At 43.6% G+C, this 23610-nt stretch overlaps 1 protein-coding gene across 7 annotated transcripts in view; it reads right to left on the reverse strand.

The window, feature by feature from the left end:
- LOC133617249 (sodium channel and clathrin linker 1-like) overlaps positions 1-23610 on the reverse strand; it is a 129876-nt gene that overhangs the window by 55807 nt on the left and 50459 nt on the right. For 5 of the 7 annotated variants that reach the window (XM_072914922.1, XM_072914925.1, XM_072914924.1 and 2 more), the window contains 4 exons: positions 20109-20248; positions 11453-11645; positions 2180-2376; positions 32-179 (listed from right to left, as the gene is read on the reverse strand). In XM_072914922.1, the coding sequence (XP_072771023.1) occupies positions 32-179; positions 2180-2376; positions 11453-11645; positions 20109-20248 (678 nt within the window). The remainder of the gene's footprint in view (positions 1-31; positions 180-2179; positions 2377-11452; positions 11646-20108; positions 20249-23610) is intronic. The other 2 variants (XM_072914927.1, XM_061977124.2) reach the window with 2 other exon arrangements.

The raw sequence follows: 23610 nt of genomic DNA on the forward strand, positions 1-23610 counted from the left end.
AGGATTACACAGCAGTAATCGGTGGTCGTACCTCTTGTGTTGCAGTCGCTGCTCTTTGCTCAGCATGCGTCAAACGTCTCTGCAAGCTTACCGACTTCTCCTGATACTCTGCTAGCTGACTCTCATACTGCTGGAGCTCAAGCTCGTATAATCGCTGTTTGTGTTGTTGCGTCTCTGTCCTAAAATCATATTTAGACACAACATTCATCACTCATTTAAAGAGTTTGCTGTCACTAAGTACAAACCCCGTTTCCATATGAGTTGGGAAATTGTGTTAGATGTAAATATAAACGGAATACAATGATTTGCAAATCCTTTTCAACCCATATTCCGTTGAATATGCTACAAAGACAACATATTTGATTTTTTTTTTTTTTGCAAATAATCATTAACTTTAGAATTTGATGCCAGCAACACGTGACAAAGAAGTTGGGAAAGGTGGCAATAAATACTGATAAAGTTGAGGAATGCTCATCAAACACTTATTTGGAACATCCCACAGGTGAACAGGCAAATTGGAAACAGGTGGGTGCCATGATTAGGTATAAAAGTAGATTCCATGAAATGCTCAGTCATTCACAAACAAGGATGGGGGGAGGGTCACCACTTTGTCAACAAATGCGTGAGCAAATTGTTGAACAGTTTAAGAAAAACCTTTCTCAACCAGCTATTGCAAGGAATTTAGGGATTTCACCATCTACGGTCCGTAATATCATCAAAGGGTTCAGAGAATCTGGAGAAATCACTGCATGTAAGCAGCTAAGCCCGTGACCTTCGATCCCTCAGGCTGTACTGCATCAACAAGCGACATCAGTGTGTAAAGGATATCACCATATGGGCTCAGGAACACTTCAGAAACCCACTGTCAGTAACTACAGTTGGTCGCTACATCTGTAAGTGCAAGTTAAAACTCTCCTATGCAAGGTGAAAACCGTTTATCAACAACACCCAGAAACGCCGTCGGCTTCGCTGGGCCTGAGCTCATTTAAGATGGACTGATACAAAGTGGAAAAGTGTTCTGTGGTCTGACGAGTCCACATTTCAAATTGTTTTTGTAAACTGTGGACGTTGTGTCCTCCGGACCAAAGAGGAAAAGAACCATCCGGATTGTTATAGGCATGAAGTTGAAAAGCCAGCATCTGTGATGGTATGGGGGTGTATTAGTGCCCAAGACATGGGTAACTTACACATCTGTGAAGGCGCCATTAATGCTGAAAGGTACATACAGGTTTTGGAGCAACATATGTTGCCATCCAAGCAACGTTATCATGGACGCCCCTGCTTATTTCAGCAAGACAATGCTAAGCCACATGTTACACCAGCGTGGCTTCATAGTAAAAGAGTGCGGGTACTAGACTGGCCTGCCTGTAGTCCAGACTTGTCTCCCATTGAAAATGTGTGGCCCAATATGAAGCCTAAAATACCACAACGGAGACCCTCGGACTGTTGAACAACTTAAGCTGTACATCAAGCAAGAATGGGAAATAATTCCACCTGAAAAGCTTCAAAAACTGGTCTCCTCAGTTCCCAAACGTTTACTGAGTGTTGTTAAAAAGAAAGGCCATGTAACACAGTGGTAAAAGTGCCCGTGCCAACTCTTTTGCAATGTGTTGCTGCCATTAAATTCAAAGTTAATGATTATTTTCAAAAAAAAATTCAGTTTCTCAGTTCGAACATTAAATATCTTGTCTTTGCAGCCTATTCAATTGAATATAAGTTGAAAAGGATTTGCAAATCATTGTATTCTGTTTTTATTTACGAATTACACAACAAGCCAACTTCACTGGTTTTGGGTTTTGTACATTGGTTTTGGGTTTTGGGTTTTGGGTTCTGGGTTTTTGTACATTGGTTTTGGGTTTTGTACAAAGTCAAGTTTGATTGTCTTCTAGGCACTTTACTAAACCCAAGGCAGAGCCGATCCGAGGACCTCACTGAACTATCCAATTGCTGCCGTATGTTTATGTGTATAATTCATTTTGAGGTGGAAAAAGTTGCAAATGAGATCTGTTTATCTGTGGGGATTCGCATTTGCTGTGCTGTTGCCAGCACACGTACATATAGCATACATGCTGCTGGCAAACCAAACATTTTTTAGCTATGGGCAAAATTAAACAAATCAGACTCGACCATGAAAATCCTTGTTTGAAGACAGCCCTGTAGTACTAAAGCAGGTTCTTACGTGAGATGTTGAATCCTGGCTTCAAAAGCCTTTGCCATGTTCGTGACCTCATCCTTGGACTGCTTAAGACATTTCTGCTGCGCTGAGAGGAGGTGTCTGCGATCAGCATTCAAGCTACGGCTGCTCTCCTCCAGCATCATCATCTGGGCTTGGAAGGTCTGCTCCTTCAACTTGCAGTCTTGCTCCATCTGCAACATCTGTGGAAGTGGGGCGAGGTTGCTGACATCAGAACAGACGAGGTTTGTAGTAATACGCTTATTACAATCAAAATAATGTTCTATTTTATCTTTTTTTTTTATAAGATGTCGCCACTGTGGCGGCTGCTGGTCGCAGGAGCTCTGTGCTCTTGTGTATCTTCCTTTTGTGTTCTTGATGTTTCAATTTTGTTCTTTTGTGTTTTTTGCCTTTTGGTTCCCCCTTTCCGGAAAGTGCAACAGGGGGTGGCACTTTTGTGACTTCTGCAGTGCATTTTGATCTGCCCGAGGGAGCCTTTTGTCCATGGCTGTCTCCGCATGGAGAGACCGGATGAGATGCAAAGGAAGAGGATGGACGCGCTTTACAGAGCTGAAACAGCATGTATCGGACACTTTGGTCTCCCTAGACCAGTGGTTCTCAAACTGTTTTCACCAAGTACCATCTCAGAAAAAAAACTCTCTAAGTACCACCATATTGACCAACATTAAAATACAGTAGCACAGTAGGCCTAAGTATTAATTAAAAACAAGGCAGAGGTTTTATTTAACAAGTATATTCAATATTTTTGGCCACTGTAACATTACACACAGTTTGGACATACACTGGGTTTAAATATTAAATTATGTAATTATTTGATGGACCACTAGATGGAGCCTACGTACCACAGTTTAAGAATCACTGCCCTCGACGGATTATTGCTGATCCCCGTGGACCAAACCCTGGCCGGCGGCTAGTGGGCAGCCTAGGATGGAGTCGACTCTCTTGGTTGCTTTGTTGGGTCTCTTCCTGTCTCTGGCCGTGCTGCCCCCCACCCCAGCAGAAGATGACGTGGAGCACCGCAGAGGCCACTACTTCGAACTAAGAAACTACATTTTTTTGGGGGGGAGGTTCTTTTCCTCTTTGTTCCGGAGGACACGACGTTCACAGTTTCCAAAAACAATTTGAAATATGGACTCATCAGACCACAGAACACTTTTCTACTTTGCATCAGGCAGCAAAGCCGGCATAGTTTCTGGGTGGTGTTGATAAATGGCTTTCGCTTTGCATAGTAATAATAATAATAATAATTATGGATTAGATTTATATAGCGCTTTTCTAGACACTCAAAGCGCTTCACAGAGAAGTGGGAACCCATCATTCATTCACACCTGGTGGTGGTAAGCTACTTTCGTAGGCACAGCTGCCCTGGGGTAGACTGACGGAAGCGTGGCTGCCAGTTTGCGCCTACGGCCCCTCCGACCACCAACCATCATTCATCGTTCATTCACCAGTGTGAGCGGCACCGGGGGCAAGGGTGAAGTGTATTGCCCAAGGACACAACGGCAGCGATTTGGATGGTAAGAGGCGGGGAGCGAACCTGCAACCCTCAGGTTTCTGGCACGGCTGCTCTACCCACTACGCCAGGCCCTTGTAGAGTTTTAACTTGATGTAGCGACGAACTGTAGTTACTGACAGTGGTTTTCTGAAGTGTTCCTGAGCCCATGTGGTGATATCCTTTACACACTGATGTCCTTTTTTAATGCAGTACCGCCTGAGGGATCGAAGGTCCATAATATCATCGCTTACGTGCAGTGATTTCTCCAGATTCTCTGAACCTTTTGATGATATTACGGACCGTCCATCCATCTATCCATCTTCTTCCGCTTATCCGAGGTCGGGTCGCGGGGGCAGCAGCCTAAGCAGGGAAGCCCAGACTTCCCTCTCCCCAGCCACTTCGTCCAGCTCCTCCCGGGGGATCCCGAGGCGTTCCCAGGCCAGCCGGGAGACATAGTTTTCCCAACGTGTCCTGGGTCTTCCCCGTGGCCTCCTACCGGTCGGACGTGCCCTAAACACCTCCCGAGGGAGGCGATCGGGTGGCATCCTGACCAGATGCCCGAACCACCTCATCTGGCTCCTCTCGATGTGGAGGAGCAGCGGCTTTACTTTGAGCTCCCCCCGGATGACAGAGCTTCTCACCCTATCTCTAAGGGAGAGCCCTGCCACCCGGCGGAGGAAACTCATTTCGGCCGCTTGTACCCGTGATCTTGTCCTTTCGGTCATAACCCAAAGCTCATGACCATAGGTGAGGATGGGAACGTAGATCGACCGGTAAATTGAGAGCTTTGCCTTCCGGCTCAGCTCCTTCTTCGCCACCACGGATCGATACAGAGTCCGCATTACTGAAGACGCCGCACCGATCCGCCTGTCGATCTCACGATCCACTCTTCCCTCACTCGTGAACAAGACTCCGAGGTACTTGAACTCCTCCACTTGGGGCAGGGTCTCCTCCCCAACCCAAAGATGGCATTCCACCCTTTTCCGGGCGAGAACCATGGACTCGGACTTGGAGGTGCTGATTCTCATCCCAGTCGCTTCACACTCGGCTGCGAACCGATCCAGCGAGAGCTGAAGATCCTGGCCAGATGAAGCCATCAGGACCACATCATCTGCAAAAAGCAGAGACCTAATCCTGCAGCCACCAAACCAGATCCCCTCAACGCCTTGACTGCGCCTAGAAATTCTGTCCATAAAAGTTATGAACAGAATCGGTGACAAAGGGCAGCCTTGGCGGAGTCCAACCCTCACTGGAAACGTGTCCGACTTACTGCCGGCAATGCGGACCAAGCTCTGACACTGATCATACAGGGAGCGGACCGCCAAAATCAGACAGTCCGATACCCCATACTCTCTGAGCACTCCCCACAGGACTTCCCGAGGGACACGGTCGAATGCCTTCTCCAAGTCCACAAAACACATGTAGACTGGTTGGGCAAACTCCCATGCACCCTCAAGGACCCTGCCGAGAGTATAGAGCTGGTCCACAGTTCCACGACCAGGACGAAAACCACACTGTTCCTCCTGAATCCGAGGTTCGACTATCCGGCGTAGCCTCCTCTCCAGTACACCTGAATAGACCTTACCGGGAAGGCTGAGGAGTGTGATCCCACGATAGTTAGAACACACCCTCCGGTTCCCCTTCTTAAAGAGAGGAACCACCACCCCGGTCTGCCAATCCAGAGGTACCGCCCCCGATGTCCACGCGATGCTGCAGAGTCTTGTCAACCAAGACAGCCCCACAGCATCCAGAGCCTTAAGGAACTCCGGGCGGATCTCATCCAGGAGCTTTTTAACTACCTCAGCAACCTCAGCCCCAGAAATAGAAGAGCCCACCACAGATTCCCCAGGCACTGCTTCCTCATAGGAAGACGTGTTGGTGGGATTGAGGAGGTCTTCGAAGTATTCCCTCCACCGATCCACAACATCCGCAGTCGAGGTCAGCAGAACACCATCCTCACCATACACGGTGTTGATAGTGCACTGCTTCCCCTTCCTGAGGCGGCGGATGGTGGTCCAGAATCGCTTCGAAGCCGTCCGGAAGTCGTTTTCCATGGCTTCCCCGAACTCCTCCCATGTCCGAGTTTTTGCCTCCGCAACCGCTGTAGCCGCACACCGCTTGGCCTGTTGGTACCTGTCTGCTGCCTCAGGAGTCCTATGAGCCAAAAGAACCAGATAGGACTCCTTCTTCAGCTTGACGGCATCCCTCACCGCCGGTGTCCACCAACGGGTTCTAGGATTACCGCCACGACAGGCACCAACTACCTTGCGGCCACAGCTCCAATCAGCTGCCTCGACAATAGAGGCGCGGAACATGGTCCACTCGGACTCAATAACCCAGATTTCCCTCGCCCGGACGCGGGTCACCGGGGCCCCCCTCTGGAGCCAGGCCCGGAGGTGGGGCACGATGGCGAGCGCCTGGTGGCCGGGCCTGTCCCCATGGGGCCCGGCCGGGCACAGCCCGAAGAGGCAACGTGGGTCCCCCCTCCAATGGGCTCACCACCCATAGCAGGGGCCATAGAGGTCGGGTGCAGTGTGAGCTGGGCGGCAGCCGACGGCAGGGCACTTGGCGATCCGATCCTCGGCTACAGAAGCTAGCTCTTGGGACGTGGGACGTCACCTCGCTGGGGGGGAAGGAGCCTGAGCTAGTGCGCGAGGTTGAGAAGTTCCGGCTAGATATAGTCGGACTCACTTCGACGCACAGCAAGGGCTCTGGAACCAGTTCTCTCGAGAGGGGCTGGACTCTCTTCCACTCTGGCGTTGCCGGCAATGAGAGGCGACGGGCTGGGGTGGCAATTCTTGTTGCCCCCCGGCTCAGAGCCTGCACGTTGGAGTTCAACCCGGTGGACGAGAGGGTAGCTTCCCTCCGCCTTCGGTTTGCGTAAGCGCAAACCACAGCTCAAGAGTACCCAACCTTTTTGAATTCGCTCGAGGGAGTACTTGAGAGTGCTCCCCCGGGTGATTCCCTCGTTCTACTGGGGGACTTCAATGTTCATGTTGGCAGCGACAGTGAAACCTGGAGAGGCGTGATTGGGAAGAATGGCCGCCCGGATCTGAACCCGAGTGGTGTTTTGTTATTGGACTTTTGTGCCCGTCACAGATTGTCCATAATGAACACCATGTTCGAACATAAGGGTGTCCATATGTGCACTTGGCACCAGGACATCCTAGGCCGCAGTTCCATGATCGACTTTGTAGTTGTGTCATCGGATTTGCGGCCTCATGTTTTGGACACTCGGGTGAAGAGAGGGGCGGAGCTTTCAACCGATCACCACCTGGTGGTGAGTTGGCTGCGATGGTGGGGGAGGATGCCGGACAGACCTGGCAGGCCCAAACGCATTGTGAGGGTTTGCTGGGAACGTCTGGCAGAATCTCCTGTCAGAGAGAGTTTCAATTCCCACCTCCGGAAGAACTTTGAACATGTCACGAGGGAGATGCTGGGGTATTACGGACCGTAGATGGTGAAATCCCTAAATTCCTTGCAATAGCTCGTTGAGAAATGTTGTTCTTAAACTGTAGACAATTTGCTCACACATTTGTTGACAAAGTGGTGACTGTCACCCCATCCTTGTTTGGGAATGACTGAGTATTTCATGGAAGCTGCTTTTATACCCAATCATGGCACCCACCTGTTCCCAATTAGATTAGATTAGATTAGATTTAGATTTATTGGTCCCCGTTGGGGAAATTCATTTTCACTGCAGTACATTTAACAATAGACATTACACATCACGAACAAAAATAACAAAAAGACATCATACATGACCAACACATTTACAGGCTTGTCAGACAGGTCGGCCCGGCCTGCTGTTTAGGACGGCTATAGCTGCAGGGATAAGGCTTTTCCCGAGGCAGGCCCTCCGGAATTTGATAGTTCTGTACCTGCGCCCAATTAGCCTGTTCACCTGTGGGATGTTCCAAATAAGTGTTTGATGAGCGTTCTTCAACTTTCTCAGTCTTTTTTGCCACTTGTACCAGCTTTTTTGAATCATGTATTAAATTCATGCATGAAATTCCAAATGAGCTATTATTTGCAAAAAAATAACAAAGTTTTCAAGTTCGAACATTAAGTATCTTGTCTTTGCAGTTTATTCAATTGAATATAGGTTGAAAAGGATTTGCAAATCATTGTATTCTGTTTTTATTTACGATTTACACAATGTGCCAACTTCACTGGTTTTGGGTTTTGCATATTTATTGCTAATTTTTAGTTCTTTAGTTGCGTTTTACTTTTGTAGCTTTATGTAAAAATGGTGCCACTGAAGTGTCAGCTGGTTGCATCAGTTCTGTGGTCTTGTAGGCTACGCTCACACTGCGGGGTCGGATTTCCAATTGTGATTTTTTTGTCAAATATGATTTTTTTTTGTGCCCGTTCACATCACAAAACAAATTTAATTTCTAATGTGAATGCAATCTGACCCACATTGCGAACATGACGTCGCATGCAGTTACAGAAGTAAGCATGATTTAAACTCCAGTTGGTCTCAGTACTTGCGCATTTTTGGCAGTTTCAAGGATTTTGTGCAATTAAAGTCAACATTTTCTGAACCGACTTATTGTGCGTAGAAATTAAAAAGGAAGAGGACAAGTATTTTGGCTTTGGCAGTTTTACGAGATATTATGCTTCGATGTCTGCCCGCTACTCTGTGGGTCAGCAGTTGGAGACAGGAGTGGAACTTTGTTTGACGGGAGTTACTAAAACATATTTTCGCCTGTTTTCTGCTTCATTGTCAACTATCTATTTTGTAACTGTCTAGTATGGCGAATGATGATAACGTGTGGTGAATTATACCGTGTACCATTTTCTTATATGATTGTGAACTGGCATGTATTTGTATTTGGTCAGATAATCCTTAAGATGATTTTTCTACTAAGGAAATATGCCATTAGATAGCTTCAAATGTGCACATGTCCATCAAAAGCTCTCCAGAGAGTGGTGGCTCTTGCCCCCAGGAAATTGGAATCCTACAGGAATGCAGGGTTGGATTTTAGGAGGAAGTGTAAAGAGATTAGCAACATCTGGAAGGAAACCCTCACAAGTAGGAGTAGAGGATAGGGGTCGGAGGTCACCCGACTCAAACCGATCACAGGAATTAGGTTGACTGGCCAAGCAACAAACTGGGCTTTGTCTAGAATGACCAGCCCCAGGGCTAAAACAACAAAGAGTAACTGTCTTCGTGTAAAAGGTATTTAAGGACAGTGCTCTGTTAAAAAGCAGCAGCCGGAGAAGAGAGAGAGGTGGGAGAGCGAGCGAGAGCGAGACTGACTCAGAGACGATGGCTGAAAAGCACGAAAAGAGACGCATATTGCAAAATAAATCATTGTTCAGAACCATGAACGTAGATGTCATGTCAGTGATTGGTGTCCGAGGAGAGAGTCTTCCACAATTTGGCGCCCAACATGGCTGGACCACCGAAGGTGGGGGAGGACGACCCCCTGACGGCTCTCGCGGGCGTGCTCGCCGAGGTGGCAGCGAACAGCCACCAGCAGCTCGAGGCGGTTCACCAACAGATGGGCCAGCAGAGCCAGATCCTACAGGCGTTGGCGGACCGCATGGGGGAAAAATAGGACCCCCATGCCTTTATGGACATTTTTGCGGCCACGGCAAGAGCATGTGCGTGGCCGGAAGAAGAGTGGGGGGTGCGGCTTTTGCCACTCCTGACGGGGAGGCGCAGCGAGCGGCGCTCAGCCTGCTGGCGGCCTCCCGGGTGCACTTCCCGGACCTGAGGAGGGCGGTGCTGGACCAGACGGGAGGCACCGCCGAAGAGTACCGACGCCGGTTCCGGTCCATGCGTCTGGGGAAGGAGGACCGGCCATTCACATTTGGCCAGCGGCTTCAGGAGGCGGCAACGCGCTGGCTGCAGCCGGGAGAGGGAGACGGCCGACTCTTGGACCAGATCATCTGGAGACGATCCCGACGCGGACGGCCAACTGGATCCGGTACCACCGGCCCCGGGACCTCGCAGCAGCGGTGACCCTCGCCGAAAACCACCTGACCGTTCACCGCGAGGCGCAACCGGCACCCACAACGCGCGGACAAAGCGCGCAACAAAAGGAGGAGGGAGTATTGCAGATTCCCAAACATGACCCGTGTGACTCTCCCTCCGCTTTTTCTCCACAGGTCTCGGCTGCTGCCTTCAGAACATCTCCCGCGCAGACGGCCCCTCAAACGCTTGGGCAGGCGTGCTGGAGGCGTGGGCGGCCCGGTCACGCGCGTCAGGGACCTCTGCAGGTGGAGGTGGGGCGCGTGACCCGGGGGGCCGGCCCTTCAGTGCCCTTCAGTGCCCTCCCCCGGCCCGGGTGAGACGTACTGTATCACGGTAAGGTTACAAGGGAGTACATACCAGGCGATGGTGGATTCGGGCTGCGGGCAGACCGTGATCCACCAGAACCTGGTTCGACCCGGGGCTTTGAGGCAGGCAACACGGCTAAAAATTAGGTGTGTTCATGGGGATGGACACGAGTACCCTATGGTGCCAGTGGAAATTTGGTATGAGGGACAAAAGCATAGGGTCAAGGTAGCTGTAAGTACGCACCTTTCGCAGTCTACTGACACAATGCGTGGGGGTGCGCTCACAGACCGTTGGAAAGGGGAATATCCGCGCAGTTCTCAGAGGCGACGCGGGTCCATCCGACACTGCCAAGGGGTAACCGGCGGGGGCTTCGCAGGAAGCCCCCCCGTCCCCCACTGGCACCCTACGGAGGATTTTCCCCTTTGCGCGCGGCGTGGGACCAGGTGGCTTACATCGATGGTCAGCTGGTGCGCCCGGGAACAGCGCGGTCATGGTCCGATTCTATTGGCCGGTGGAGGTATGTGTGTGTGGAGGGGCGGGGGGGTGCCGTGCCAGGACCGGCTTCGAGATCAGCGACAGGTGCGTAGATGGCCCACATGGGCCTGATTATCTAATCACCTGTCGCTCTGTTAAAAGGCAGCAGCCGGAGAGGAGAGAGAGGTAGGAGAGCGAGCGAGAGCTGAAAAGCACGAAAAGAATAAGAAAATAAATCATTGTTCAGAACCATGAACGCAGCTGTCATGTCAGTGTTTGGTGGTCCGAGGAACCCGGAGGAGAGAGTCTTCCACAGACAGTTATCCGAGAAGACAGCAGAAGAGCAATCAGGCCCATACTCTTTCTCCTGGAAACTGCAGTTCCAGTCTGGGGCTCGCTGAAACAAATAAAGCTTTTTGTTCGACGATTCCCTGTTGGCGTCTTCTTAGCTCATCACCCATCACACAGTCACTCCGTCCTGGGAGAGTGGCACGACCATCAAATATACAACACATGCTTATCGTTTTTTAATGGCGTTTTGGTCGGATGAATGCGACCTGAGCGCGGGAGCATTCACATTGAGGCTGCATTGCGATATATCCCATTTGTTTCCACATACAAAAGAGGCCTGGGTTAGATTAGAAAAATTCACAATTGCACTGTTCACATTGACATGACAAAAAATCAGATATAAGTCGCATATAGAAGAAAAAAAATCAGAATTGATCTGCATTGTGAACAAGACCTTAATGTCTTTTAAGTCCTTTGTGTTCTTTAACGTTTCCTTCTTGATTTCATGTGTTTTTACCTTATTTTTTGTGAACTTTTTTTATCTGCACTGCAACCACATAACTTCTACTTTGTGGGATGAATAAAGTCTATCCTATCCTAAACATTGGAGATTGCTGCACTGTAAAATTAAATTGCACCACCTGTATCGAACAAATGTGGAGCTAATGACACAAGTTCTTGATTTTTCTGTAAGTCGCGACCTTACCTGATGTCTGGCCTTGTTTTGGACCATCAGGGTAGTTCTGTGCAGCTCATCCATCTCCCTGTGGAGCCGCAAGTTCTCCTGTTGCAACTGGAGTCGATCCTCACTGATACAGTCGCGATCCTTCCAGGCTGCTGCCAAACACCCCTGCAGACGCTGCACTTCCTCCTGGCTGCGATACAGCTCCTCACTGCTGCTGTTGATGGACACAAAGGAAGAACGCAACACGTTACTGCTGACTGTAGTATGTACCCTGTAAGGGTTGGCGGATCAATCCAGATAGCAACAGTATTAATACCAAGGGTAGTATCACTTTTGGGTCAATACTTGATTACCATTATGTTTTTCACTTGCTGTTGATCATCACCTGGGCAGCATTTAAGCCAGTCATATTTCTTTGTCTGGGTGAGATCATTGCAAATGTTTGCTGTCTTGTTTGTCGGAAGAACTTTCACGGTTAGGAGCATTTCTGACTTCTTGTTTTGCATTTTTTGTTTGCTATTTTTTCATGCACAGTTTCACTGTGCTTGTTTTGTGCATATCCCTGTTGCACTCTAACTTGGATTTTGGATTTGTGGACATTAAACACTCCTCAACCTGAAAGCTGCCTGCTGTCTTCTGGCTTTTGAGCTCACAACCTCCACTAAGAAGAGCATTCCTAACAACATTATTGATATTACTACTGTACCTCTTTTTTGTTATATTGTTTATAAATTTAAAAATAAGTTCTTGTAGACACAGCTAAAAGGCAAAATATTTTCATTACAGCCAATTATAATGTTTGCTTTTGTTTACTTATTTTGTAAGTAAACAAAAGGGAGTAATTGTATATTTTTGTTGATATTGTTACATTGTCTTATACCCGATAAAATGTTTTAACTTCCGATGCGATACTGAGTATTGGCCAATACGATCCGAAATTCTTATTGATCCAGCAGAAATCATACAAACCCTGTTTCCATATGAGTTGGGAAATTGTGTTAGATGTAGATATAAACGGAATACAATGATTTCACAAATCATTTTCAACCCATATTCAGTTGAATATGCTACAAGACAACATATTTGATGTTCAAACTGATAAACATTTTTTTTTTTTGCAAATAATCATTAACTTTAGAATTTGATGACAGCAACACGTGACAAAGAAGTTGGGAAAGGTGGCAATAAATACTAAAAAGTTGAGGAATGCTCATCAAACACTTATTTGGAACATCCCACAGGTGAACAGGCAAATTGGGAACAGGTGGGTGCCATGATTATATATAAAAACAGCTTCCCAAAAAATGCTCAGTCATTCACAAGAAAGGATGGGGCGAGGTACACCCCTTTGTCCACAACTGCGTGAGCAAATAGTCAAACAGTTTAAGAACAACGTTTCTCAAAGTGCAATTGCAAGAAATTTAGGGATTTCCACAACTACGGTCCATAATATCATCAAAAGGTTCAGAGAATCTGGAGAATTCACTCCACGTAAGCGGTATGGCTGGAAACCAACATTGAATGACCGTGACCTTCGATCCCTCAGACGGCACAAAAACCGACATCAATCTCTAAAGGATATCACCATATGGGCTCAGGAACACTTCAGAAAACCACTGTCACTAAATACAGTTTGTCGCTACATCTGAAAGTGCAAGTTAAAGCTCTACTATGCAAAGCAAAAGCCATTTATCAACAACATCCAGAAACGCCGCCGGCTTCTCTGGGCCCGAGATCATCTAAGATGGACTGATGCAAAGTGGAAAAGTGTTCTGTGGTCTGACGAGTCCACATTTCAAATTGTTTTTGGAAAAATTCGACATCGTATCATCCGGACCAAAGGGGAAGCGAACCATCCAGACTGTTATCGACGCAAAGTTCAAAAGCCAGCATCTGTGATGGTATGGGGGTGCATTAGTGCCCAAAGTATGGGTAACTTACACATCTGTGAAGGCACCATTAATGCTGAAAGGTACATACAGGTTTTGGAACAACATATGCTGCCATCTAAGCGCCGTCTTTTTCATGGACGCCCCTGCTTATTCCAGCAAGACAATGCCAAGCCACATTCAGCACGTGTTACAACAGCGTGGCTTCGTAAAAAAAAGAGTGCGGGTACTTTCCGCCTGCAGTCCAGACCTGTCTCCCATCGAAAATGTGTGGCGCATTATGAAGCGTAAAATACGACAGCGGAGACCCCGGACTGTTGAACGACTGAAGCTCTACATAAAACAAAAATGGGAAAGAACTCCACTTTCAAAGCTTCAACAATTAGTTTCCTCAGTTCCCAATCGCTTATTGAGTGTTGTTAAAAGAAAAGGTGATGTAACACAGTGGTGAACATGCCCTTTCCCAACTACTTTGGCACATGTTGCAGCCATGAAATTCTAAGTTAATTATTATTTGCAAAAAAAAAATAAAGTTTATGAGTTTGAACATCAACATCAAATATATTGTCTTTGTAGTGCATTCAATTGAATATGGGTTGAAAAGGATTTGCAAATCATTGTATTCCGTTTATATTTACATCTAACACAATTTCCCAACTCATATGGAAACGGGGTTTGTACATACTTTTATTATTCTGGTATGTGGAATGTTTTAAAAGGTTTAATCAAGTAAAATTAGACAAACAACAATTGTAGGCATGAAAAACACTAACCTATTTATTATTAACCAGAGGTGGGACCAAGTCATTGTTTTGCAAGTCACAAGTAAGTCTCAAGTCTTTGCCCTCAAGTCCGAGTCAAGTCCCGAGTCAAGACAGGCAAGCCCCGAGTCAAGTCCAAAGTCAAGACTGGAAAGTCTCAAGTCAAGTCCTAAGTCCTGCATTTTGAGTTTCGAGTCCTTTCAAGTCCTTTTAACCACAGACTAATATATTAACACAGATTGTGTATGCTTTTCAAACGCTGTATTTATTTATTAAAACAAGTGCATTTTAAATTGCAGGAAAGAAAATTGTGCTGACATTGCACTTTATAATAGTACATTTTAAACATTAACTCATTCCTTTACAGAACAAACACATTGAAAAATAAAGTGCAAATGTACTTATTTGTACAAAAGTGTTAACATTGAAAAAACATGACATATACGTGAACATAACAAAAAAGTTGTACTTTTTATATGTCAGGGCCCTATGCTGCATTGCATTTGCAAAAAACCAAATTAGCCAAGAGTCTGTCAGTCATTTGTGCACGATGGGGGCGTAGTATGATGCCACCATGGCTGAAAACTCGCTCCACTGGAGCACTGGAGGCAGGCACTGCCAAGACTCTCATGGCCACTCGGAACAGTGAAGGAAGAATCTTCATGTTCAATGCCCAGAACAAAAGGGGGGAGAGAGTTGTTTTGGGTTGGTGCACTACTTGTAAGTGTATTTTGTGTTTTTTATGTTGATTTAATTAAAAAAAGAAAGAAAAAAAAATTATTTCTTGTGCGGCCCGATACCAATCGATCCACGGACCAGTACCGGGCCGCGGCCCGGTGGTTGGGGACCACTGAGGTAAACAACCAACAGTATGTCAGAAAGCTAGCTAAAACGGTACACATATTCATAATATAGTATACATTTTAACTGACCTTTATTTGACTATTTTTGTCTTTTTTTAGGTGGCTAAAATACGCGGTGCTGCTGACCGCCGTCTAACGTTACGTGTGATATATTGACTAACGTAACCCTGCTTAAAAAAAATCACTGAACAAAAAGTATGAATAAGGTAGTGAACTGCAACAGATTCCCGTGTTTGCAATAACGTTATAACGTTAGCAGTGAGTTTACAGCCTCACTGATTTAACTACACAGCAAATAAAAGTCACGTTACTTAGCCAATAAACGTTATCTTACATTCAAAACTTACCGTTCTTTGTGCAACTTCTAATGCCGGACAAAGTTGGAAGTTGTTGCCTCTCCATCAGTAATTTTCGAACCGCATGTGTTGCATACTGCAAACCGTTTTGTGTTGACCACCTCGTAATTTTTATACCCAAACAAAATTATTTTAGGTATCATTTTTTGTTCACTGGCGTGTGGTTTGGACATGTCTTCTTCGTTGGTTGTCCTGCAATTTGATTGGATGAATGCTGTGTGATGAAAACAAAGTAGATCTAATTTGATTGGCTGTTGTACTGAGACCACACCAGCTGACACACGCAACGCTGATAGACAAGTACACGATGAAAAATACGGAGCGCTACCAAATAACTTTTTCATCTTTGGGTTTTGGGGAAAGTAGCAAGTCATGTCAAGTCATGTCAATTCAAAAGGCTCAAGTCCAAGTGAAGTCACAAGTCATTGATGTTAAAGTCGAAGTCGAGTTGCAAGTCTTTTTACATTTTGTCAAGTCGAGTCTAAAGTCATCAAATTCATGACTCGAGTCTGACTCGAGTCCAAGTCATGTGACTCGAGTCCACACCTCTGTTATTAACCGTCTGGAACGGCCTTATGATGTGTCTTCTAGTTGAAATGGAGTGTTATTGTTTTTTGACGACACCTAGTGGTCACAATAGTTCATTCAGTTAGGGATGTATATCTTTAAGATTTTATCGGTAACATTTCCTTATCGATACCGGTATTTATCGGTATGCTCATCGCTATTATATGTAATTTGTGGAAATAAAGATGTGTAAAAAATTTATTTTAATTAGCATTTATATTAGCACAAATTTAACCATAACCATAACACCTCCAACATGATGTTCTGTAACATGTCAGAGCAGGGAAGTCTTTTATCAAACCGTTTTTTTAAGTGTTAAAGAAGTGTGCAGTGTAAGGTGAAATGCAGTTATGTCAGAGCACCGATCCATCACTGTGTTTTTATTAATTACAATTACACTCAGCTGGAAATAACATTTGTATATGGCATGCATATGCAAAACACATACATTTTACAATTATGATATATCCTATCAAATACATCATATAAATCAATACAATCAATTAGCATGTTATATATGGAGTGATGTCGGCAACCAGAGATTTGTCAGTCACAGTGGGTGCTATTTGGCTTCAAAGCAACTTTATGGATTATATAACCTCAATGTTTCAATTTTTTGAGTGAATTGATATTGGCCTGTGGATTAATGGATCGTTAGGAGGACGGTGACGAGTTGTGAGTAAAGTGCATTCACTTTAAACTGACACAGCATGCTCACAACTTTGAGGACATTTTGAGGAGGAAATATTGTTGTGTTACAAGCTTTTGTGTGGTGTTGCTTCCTTATTTGTCATTATTCAAAGCTGATTTTAATGTGTAGCAATGGCAGCTGAACTGAATGTGACAGCGTATCATTGTTACGTTGGTCAGCTGGAACAAAAAATACTGTTAGCAGTATTGTGAGGCCAGAATCTTCACAGTCCTCATGGACCGACCTTTTTAGGAACCGGTACCAAAAAATAACAGTACACGATATACATCCCTATTCATGATGCAATTAATTGAATGATGCGGACACATTTCTTACTGAATACTTTCTAATATGCTTCTGCCTTGGAGACTTTGTACGTGTAAGTAATATGCAACTTAGAGATGCAATGATAAGCGTTCTGTGGTCAAATTCCCGACGGTTGTTATTACAGTTTTAAATTAATATTATTGAAAAATTATAACTGCACTCTGATAAACTAGCGCTAGTTGCTAACATGAATACAAGACACATTAACGTTTTTCCCCATTAAAAAACAACATACCGTATTTTTCGGACTATAAGTCGCAGTTTTTTTCATAGTCTCATACTCAGGAGCGACTTATGTGTGAAATTATTAACACATTACCGTAAAATATCAAATAATATTATTTAGCTCATTCACGTAAGAGACTAGACGTATAAGATTTCATCGGATTTAGCGATTAGAAGTGACAGATTGTTTGGTAAACGTATAGCATGTTCTATATGTTATAGTTATTTGAATGACTCTTACCATAATATGTTACGTTAACATAACAGGCACATTCTCAATTGGTTATTTATGCGTCATATAACAGCGTGTTGTTCACTATTCTTTATTTATTTTAAATTGCCTTTCAAATGTCTATTCTTGGTGTTGGGTTTTATCAAATATATTTCCCCAAAAAATGTGACTTATACTCCAGTGCGACTTATATATTTTTTCCCTTCTTTATTATGCCTTTTCGGCCGGTGCGACTTATACTCCGGAGCGACTTATACTCCGAAAAATACGGTACACCAATATAAACTTGTATAAACACATTGTTGTCTGAGCAACTAAAATATTCAATTGCGTACATTGAAACTACAGACTGTGCTGTCCTAGCAGAGAGTGATCGCACTTTACTCGGAGGAAGACGACACAGACGAAGGTGTTTTTTTTCCATCAACTTTATTAACACCGACGGATGGTGCCTACAACAGGAAGTGAACATATAAATCGGAAATGAAGCCAAGTGAACACGCACTTTGCCTTCATCAATAAAATTGTATGACTCATTAGCAATAAAACTTTTAAAAACAAATTTAAATGGAAAAAGATAAACATATTTAAACACTCCAATAAAAATGTTGCTCTCAAAAAGCCAGAATGATATTTAATGTTTCTTTAGCCAAGAAGGTATGTTGGGTGTCTGTTTTAGTTTTTTTTCTTAAATACAACATGATTAAAATATTTCAGTGTGTGCGCTTAAGTACTTTTTCAGCACAGTCAACAATACTTGTTGGTGACTACCATACTTGCCAACCTTGAGACCTCCGATTTCGGGAGGTGGGGGGTGGGGGGGGGGACGTGGTTGGAGGCGGGGGCGTGGTTGGGGGCGTGGTTAAGAGGGGAGGAGTATATTTACAGCTAGAATTCACCAAGTCAAGTATTTCATATATATATACAGTATATATATATATATATATATATATATATATATATATATAAGAAATACTCAAGTATTTCATATATATGTATGTGTATATATATATATATATATATATATGTATATATATATATATATATATATATATGAAATACTTGACTTGGTGAATTCTAGCTGTAAATATACTCCTCCCCTCTTAACCACGCCCACGCCCCAACCACGCCCCCCTCCCCCCACCTCCCGAAATTGGAGGTCTCAAGGTTGGCAAGTATGCTTATAGTGTGGAAAATACAGTAGTTAGTTAATGTTATACAATTACTAATTGTATAAAATGCAAAAGCGCGGATTCCAACCATTGAAATACTATATATATATATATAATACATAATATATATATATATATGAAATACTTGACTTTCAGTGAATTCTAGCTATATATATATATATATATATAGTATAGCAGTTGTGCACTGCACTCTCGAAAAGCCCTAGATGTTATTGTCACATATGCATGTACAGTAGATGGCAGTATTGTCCTGTTTAAGAGTGTCACAACATTGCTGTTTACGGCAGACGAACTGCTTTACGGTAGACGAAAACGTGACTGCTGTTGTTGTGTGTTGTTACCGCGCTGGGAGGACGTTAATGAAACTGCCTAAGAATAAACCAAGAACTCGCCCTCGATCATTCTACAGTTATAACATGATTGGGCAGTCACCCTGTTTATACTGTGGGAAAGCGGACGTGAGAACAGGCTGGCCGCTGTCTGTCAAAACGTCACTCAGGTCCGCATGGAGCTGGAGGAGGCGTGGCCTCCAGCTCCGCCTGAATTTCGGGAGATTTTCGGGACAAAATTTGTCCCGGGAGGTTTTCGGGAGAGGCGCTGAATTTCGGGAGTCTCCTGGAAAATCCGGGACGGTTGGCAAGTATGGTGACTACTGCTGACTACTTGTTTCCACTGAGCTCTTGCGTTCTTTTGTCCTCACAACTGTCTTCAATTCTTTGAGTGAGTGACCGGGGAAGTCAAGCCAAGTATTTGTTTTTGTACCAAATACTCGACCATCGAGTTTGTTGAGTTAAGACTAGACAGAACAAACTGAAAAACGACAAACACTCTACACTCTACATCTACCATCAAAAAACAAGCATCTAATTCCTCCAAGTTTAAGTTAAAAGTTAAAGTACTAATGATTGTCACACACACGAAGTGTGGTGAAATTAACCTTGGCATTTGACCCATCCCCTTGTTCACCCCCTGGGAGGTGAGGGGAGCAGTGAGCAGCAGCGGTGGAATCAGCCCAGGAATCATTTTGGTGATTTAAATCCCAATTCCAACCCTTGATGCTGTGTGCCAAGCAGGGAGGTAATGGGTCCCATTTTTATAGTCTTTGGTATGACTCAGGTTTGAACTCACGACCTACCGATCTCAGGGCGGACACTAACCACAAGGCCACTGAGCAGGTCACGCCCCAGGTACTAAAAAAAACAGCTGTGTCCCTCCCACATCAGAAATCAAAATTTTATCCCTGGGTATGTGTTCTGATCTACACTTAAATTCGACTTACATTACGTTGTTTGAACAAACCACCTGTAATTACTTGGTATCGGTTCAATACCAAAATGTGCTGTATCGCTCTATTGCTGTATAGTAGACCTATTAGACCATGTCCCAGAAGGTTGACTGGGAGGCAACTGGACTCTTTTTGTTTGCTGAAGACATTTCACTTGTCATCCTTCTTTAAGTTCTTAAATTCAGAAGTGTCCACTGTCTTCAACAAACAAGAGGCTGGTTGCCTCCATTTATGCCTTTGAGAATCTACACAGACATATGAAGCCAAGTATGAACTTTTTAAACTTACTCCATTTCAAACTTTTTTAGTTTACTTTGAATACTTTTCAGCGTGATGCTCATATCGTCCTTCATCCTCTCTGCATTTAGACACCTGTGGTGTAGAGCACTTGTCCTCTCAAGATCTTCATCAGCCCGGGATCTAGTCGCCTGAAAGAAACACAAAAACATTTTATAAAATTGAGCTGAGCTGGTGCAGAAAATCATAGAGTTTACCGTATTTTCCGAACTATAAGGCGCACTTAAAATAATGTTTTCCCCTAAAAACATGACAGTGTGCCTTATAACCCAGTGCGCCTAATGTATGGAATAATTCTGGTTTTGCTTACCGACATCGAAGCAATTTTATTTGGTACATGGTGTAATGATAAGTGTGACCAGTAGTAGTCAAACATAAGAGATACGTCTAAACCGCAATATGATGGCAATATGACTCAAGTAAACAACACCAACATTTTATATGTTCCATTGAAAATATAGAACAATACACAAGGCGCTCAAACATCTATCAAAATGTTTTAGTACGACTTTGGTAAGCTATGAAGCCACACCGTTTGATGGATTGTTGGCGCATTAAACATACAAGTACTATTATGGTGTATGTATAAGGTAAGACATATTTATGAGGGGCCGTTAGGGACATTATTCAGAATTACCTCTCACATAAACAACTGAAATCTTTTTCTTTTATACACACTACTGAAACACTCTTATAAACACTACTGAAATGCTCTTACATACACTACTGAAATGCTCTCACATAAACAACTGAAATGTTCTTTTATACACACTACTGAAACACTCTTATAAACACTACTGAAATGCTCTTACATACACTACTGAAATGCTCTTATAAATACTACTGAAACACTCTTATAAACACTACTGAAACACTCTGACATACACTACTGAAACACTCTTATGAACACTACTGAAATTCTCTTACATACACTACTGAAACACTCTTATAAACACTACTGAAATGCTCTTACATACACTACTGAAACACTTATAAACACTACTGAAATGCTCTTACATACACTACTGAAACACTCTTATAAACACTACTGAAATGCTCTTACATATACTACTGAAACACTCTTATAAACACTACTGAAACATTCTTACATACGCTACTGAAACACTCTTATAAACACTACTGAAACATTCTTACATACACTACTGAAACACTCTTATAAACACTACTGAAACATTCTTACATACACTACTGAAACACTCTTATAAACACTACTGAAACATTCTTACATACACTACTGAAACACTCTTATAAACACTACTGAAACATTCTTACATACACTACTGAAACACTTATAAACACTACTGAAATGTTTTTGTCTCACGCACACACACACACCTGGAATTATTTTTCACTAGTATGTATAAACGGATTTCACCTGTGTGTGTGTGTGCTTTTTACACGTCCGTGTGAGAGACAACAATTTCAGTAGTATGTGTGCAAAGATTTCAGTTATGTGTAAAAAAGGATATTTAATATGTTTATGTGAAATTGATTGAATATTCCAATTAATATATTTGTGTGCAGAGAAGTTCCATGAATCCAGAGGTTGTTTATTCTGTCCTTGTTGAAAAGGTCACGCAGCTGTGTGGTGACTCTGGAATAAGAATGTAACAATCAGATCACATGAAAACAGCCAAGACAATATAAGTCATACAGGGAAATGCATTTTTAGACAATATGATGTTAACTTGCAGAATACACTGCACAAGAGAAGAAAACATTTTAACAAACCTTATATATCACATGTTGTTCACTGAATAAAGTGCAGAATTGAAGTGAAAATGTCTATTCCATAGTTGCCATCATTTTCAAGTGGTTTCACTTGTTGAAAAAATGTTTACATCTATGTCTGGAATTACACACCGACAAGTATTGAAAGCCTATGAATAATAAGACATAAGGAACCTTTCTGAGCCAAAAAAGGTTGTTTTCAACACACTGTTGAAAATAATAATCACAATGTTCCTATGTGAAATTGATTGAATATTCCAATTCATATTTTTGTGTGCAGAGAAGTTCCATGAATCCAGAGGTTGTTTATTCTGTCCTTGTTGAAAAGGTCACGCAGCTGTGTGGTGACTCTGGAATAAGAATGTAACAATCAGATCACATGAAAACAGCCAAGACAATATAAGTCATACAGGGAAATGCATTTTTAGACAATATGATTTGCCTGAGCGGCTAGGGGACACCAAAAAATGGATTAGAAAAGACAGATTGAAAATAATAATACAACTTTTTTTTTCTTTTTTTTCAGCGGACCAGATGTTGGACTTTGGTGGACCGTAACCGGCCCGCGGGCCGTAGTTTGGGTACCCCTTATCAAGTCGATAGAAAAACGCTAAATAATTGTAATCCATTATCATTAGTATTTGATTAGCTACTGACGTACCACGACGTGACTCACATTTCGACATGTTAGCATTGTAGCGCACTACAATGCCATGTCGCCTTACATTTCGAGGGATTCAACAATCATTTAGAAATAAATAATGTCTAATTACCTTTTCCTCCTCTTGCTTCGATGTCCATGAACTGAAACGTTGCACTTGATGATGCTGCAGTGTAAACTCGCAAGGTAACATTTGCTCCAGGCTGCTTGGCTGTCGGGAGGAGAAAGGCACCTGTGTGGCCGCTCAGGTGCCGCGTCCTGCAGGGGCGACCCTTGTTGCATTGAAAGTGTTCTTATATTCTCCGCTGAAGCCCTCAAATTATGAAGTGGAGCTCCCGCCTCGGTTAAGCTACTTGTCGGCAGACATTTTGTCAACAACTTGGCTTTAAAAAAAACAAAAAACAAAAAAACGTCTGAAAAGGGGCGGGGATTATTGGTGACCGGAACCGGAATGCAACATCGCTCACACACACTACTAAGATGCTCTTACATACACTGGTGAAATGCTTGCATACACACTGGTAAGATGCGCTCATACACATAACTGAAATCTTTGCACACATACTACTGAAATTGTTGTCTCTCACACGGACGTGTAAAAAGCACACACACACACACAGGTGAAATCCGTTTATACATACTAGTGAAAAATAATTCCAGGTGTGTGTGTGTGCGTGAGACAAAAACATTTCAGTAGTGTTTATAAGAGTGTTTCAGTAGTGTATGTAAGAATGTTTCAGTAGTGTTTATAAGAGTGTTTCAGTAGTGTATGTAAGAATGTTTCAGTAGTGTTTATAAGAGTGTTTCAGTAGTGTATGTAAGAATGTTTCAGTAGTGTTTATAAGAGTGTTTCAGTAGTGTTTATAAGAGTGTTTCAGTAGTGTATGTAAGAGCATTTCAGTAGTGTTTACAAGAGTGTTTCAGTAGTGTATGTAAGAGCATTTCAGTAGTGTTTATAAGAGTGTTTCAGTAGTGTATGTAAGAGCATTTCAGTAGTGTTTATAAGAGTGTTTCAGTAGTGTATGTAAGAGCATTTCAGTAGTGTTCATAAGAGCATTTCAGTAGTGTATGTAAGAGCAT

The sequence above is a fragment of the Nerophis lumbriciformis genome, linkage group LG16, assembly GCF_033978685.3.
Source record: "Nerophis lumbriciformis linkage group LG16, RoL_Nlum_v2.1, whole genome shotgun sequence".
NCBI classification, from domain to species: Eukaryota; Metazoa; Chordata; class Actinopteri; order Syngnathiformes; family Syngnathidae; genus Nerophis; species Nerophis lumbriciformis.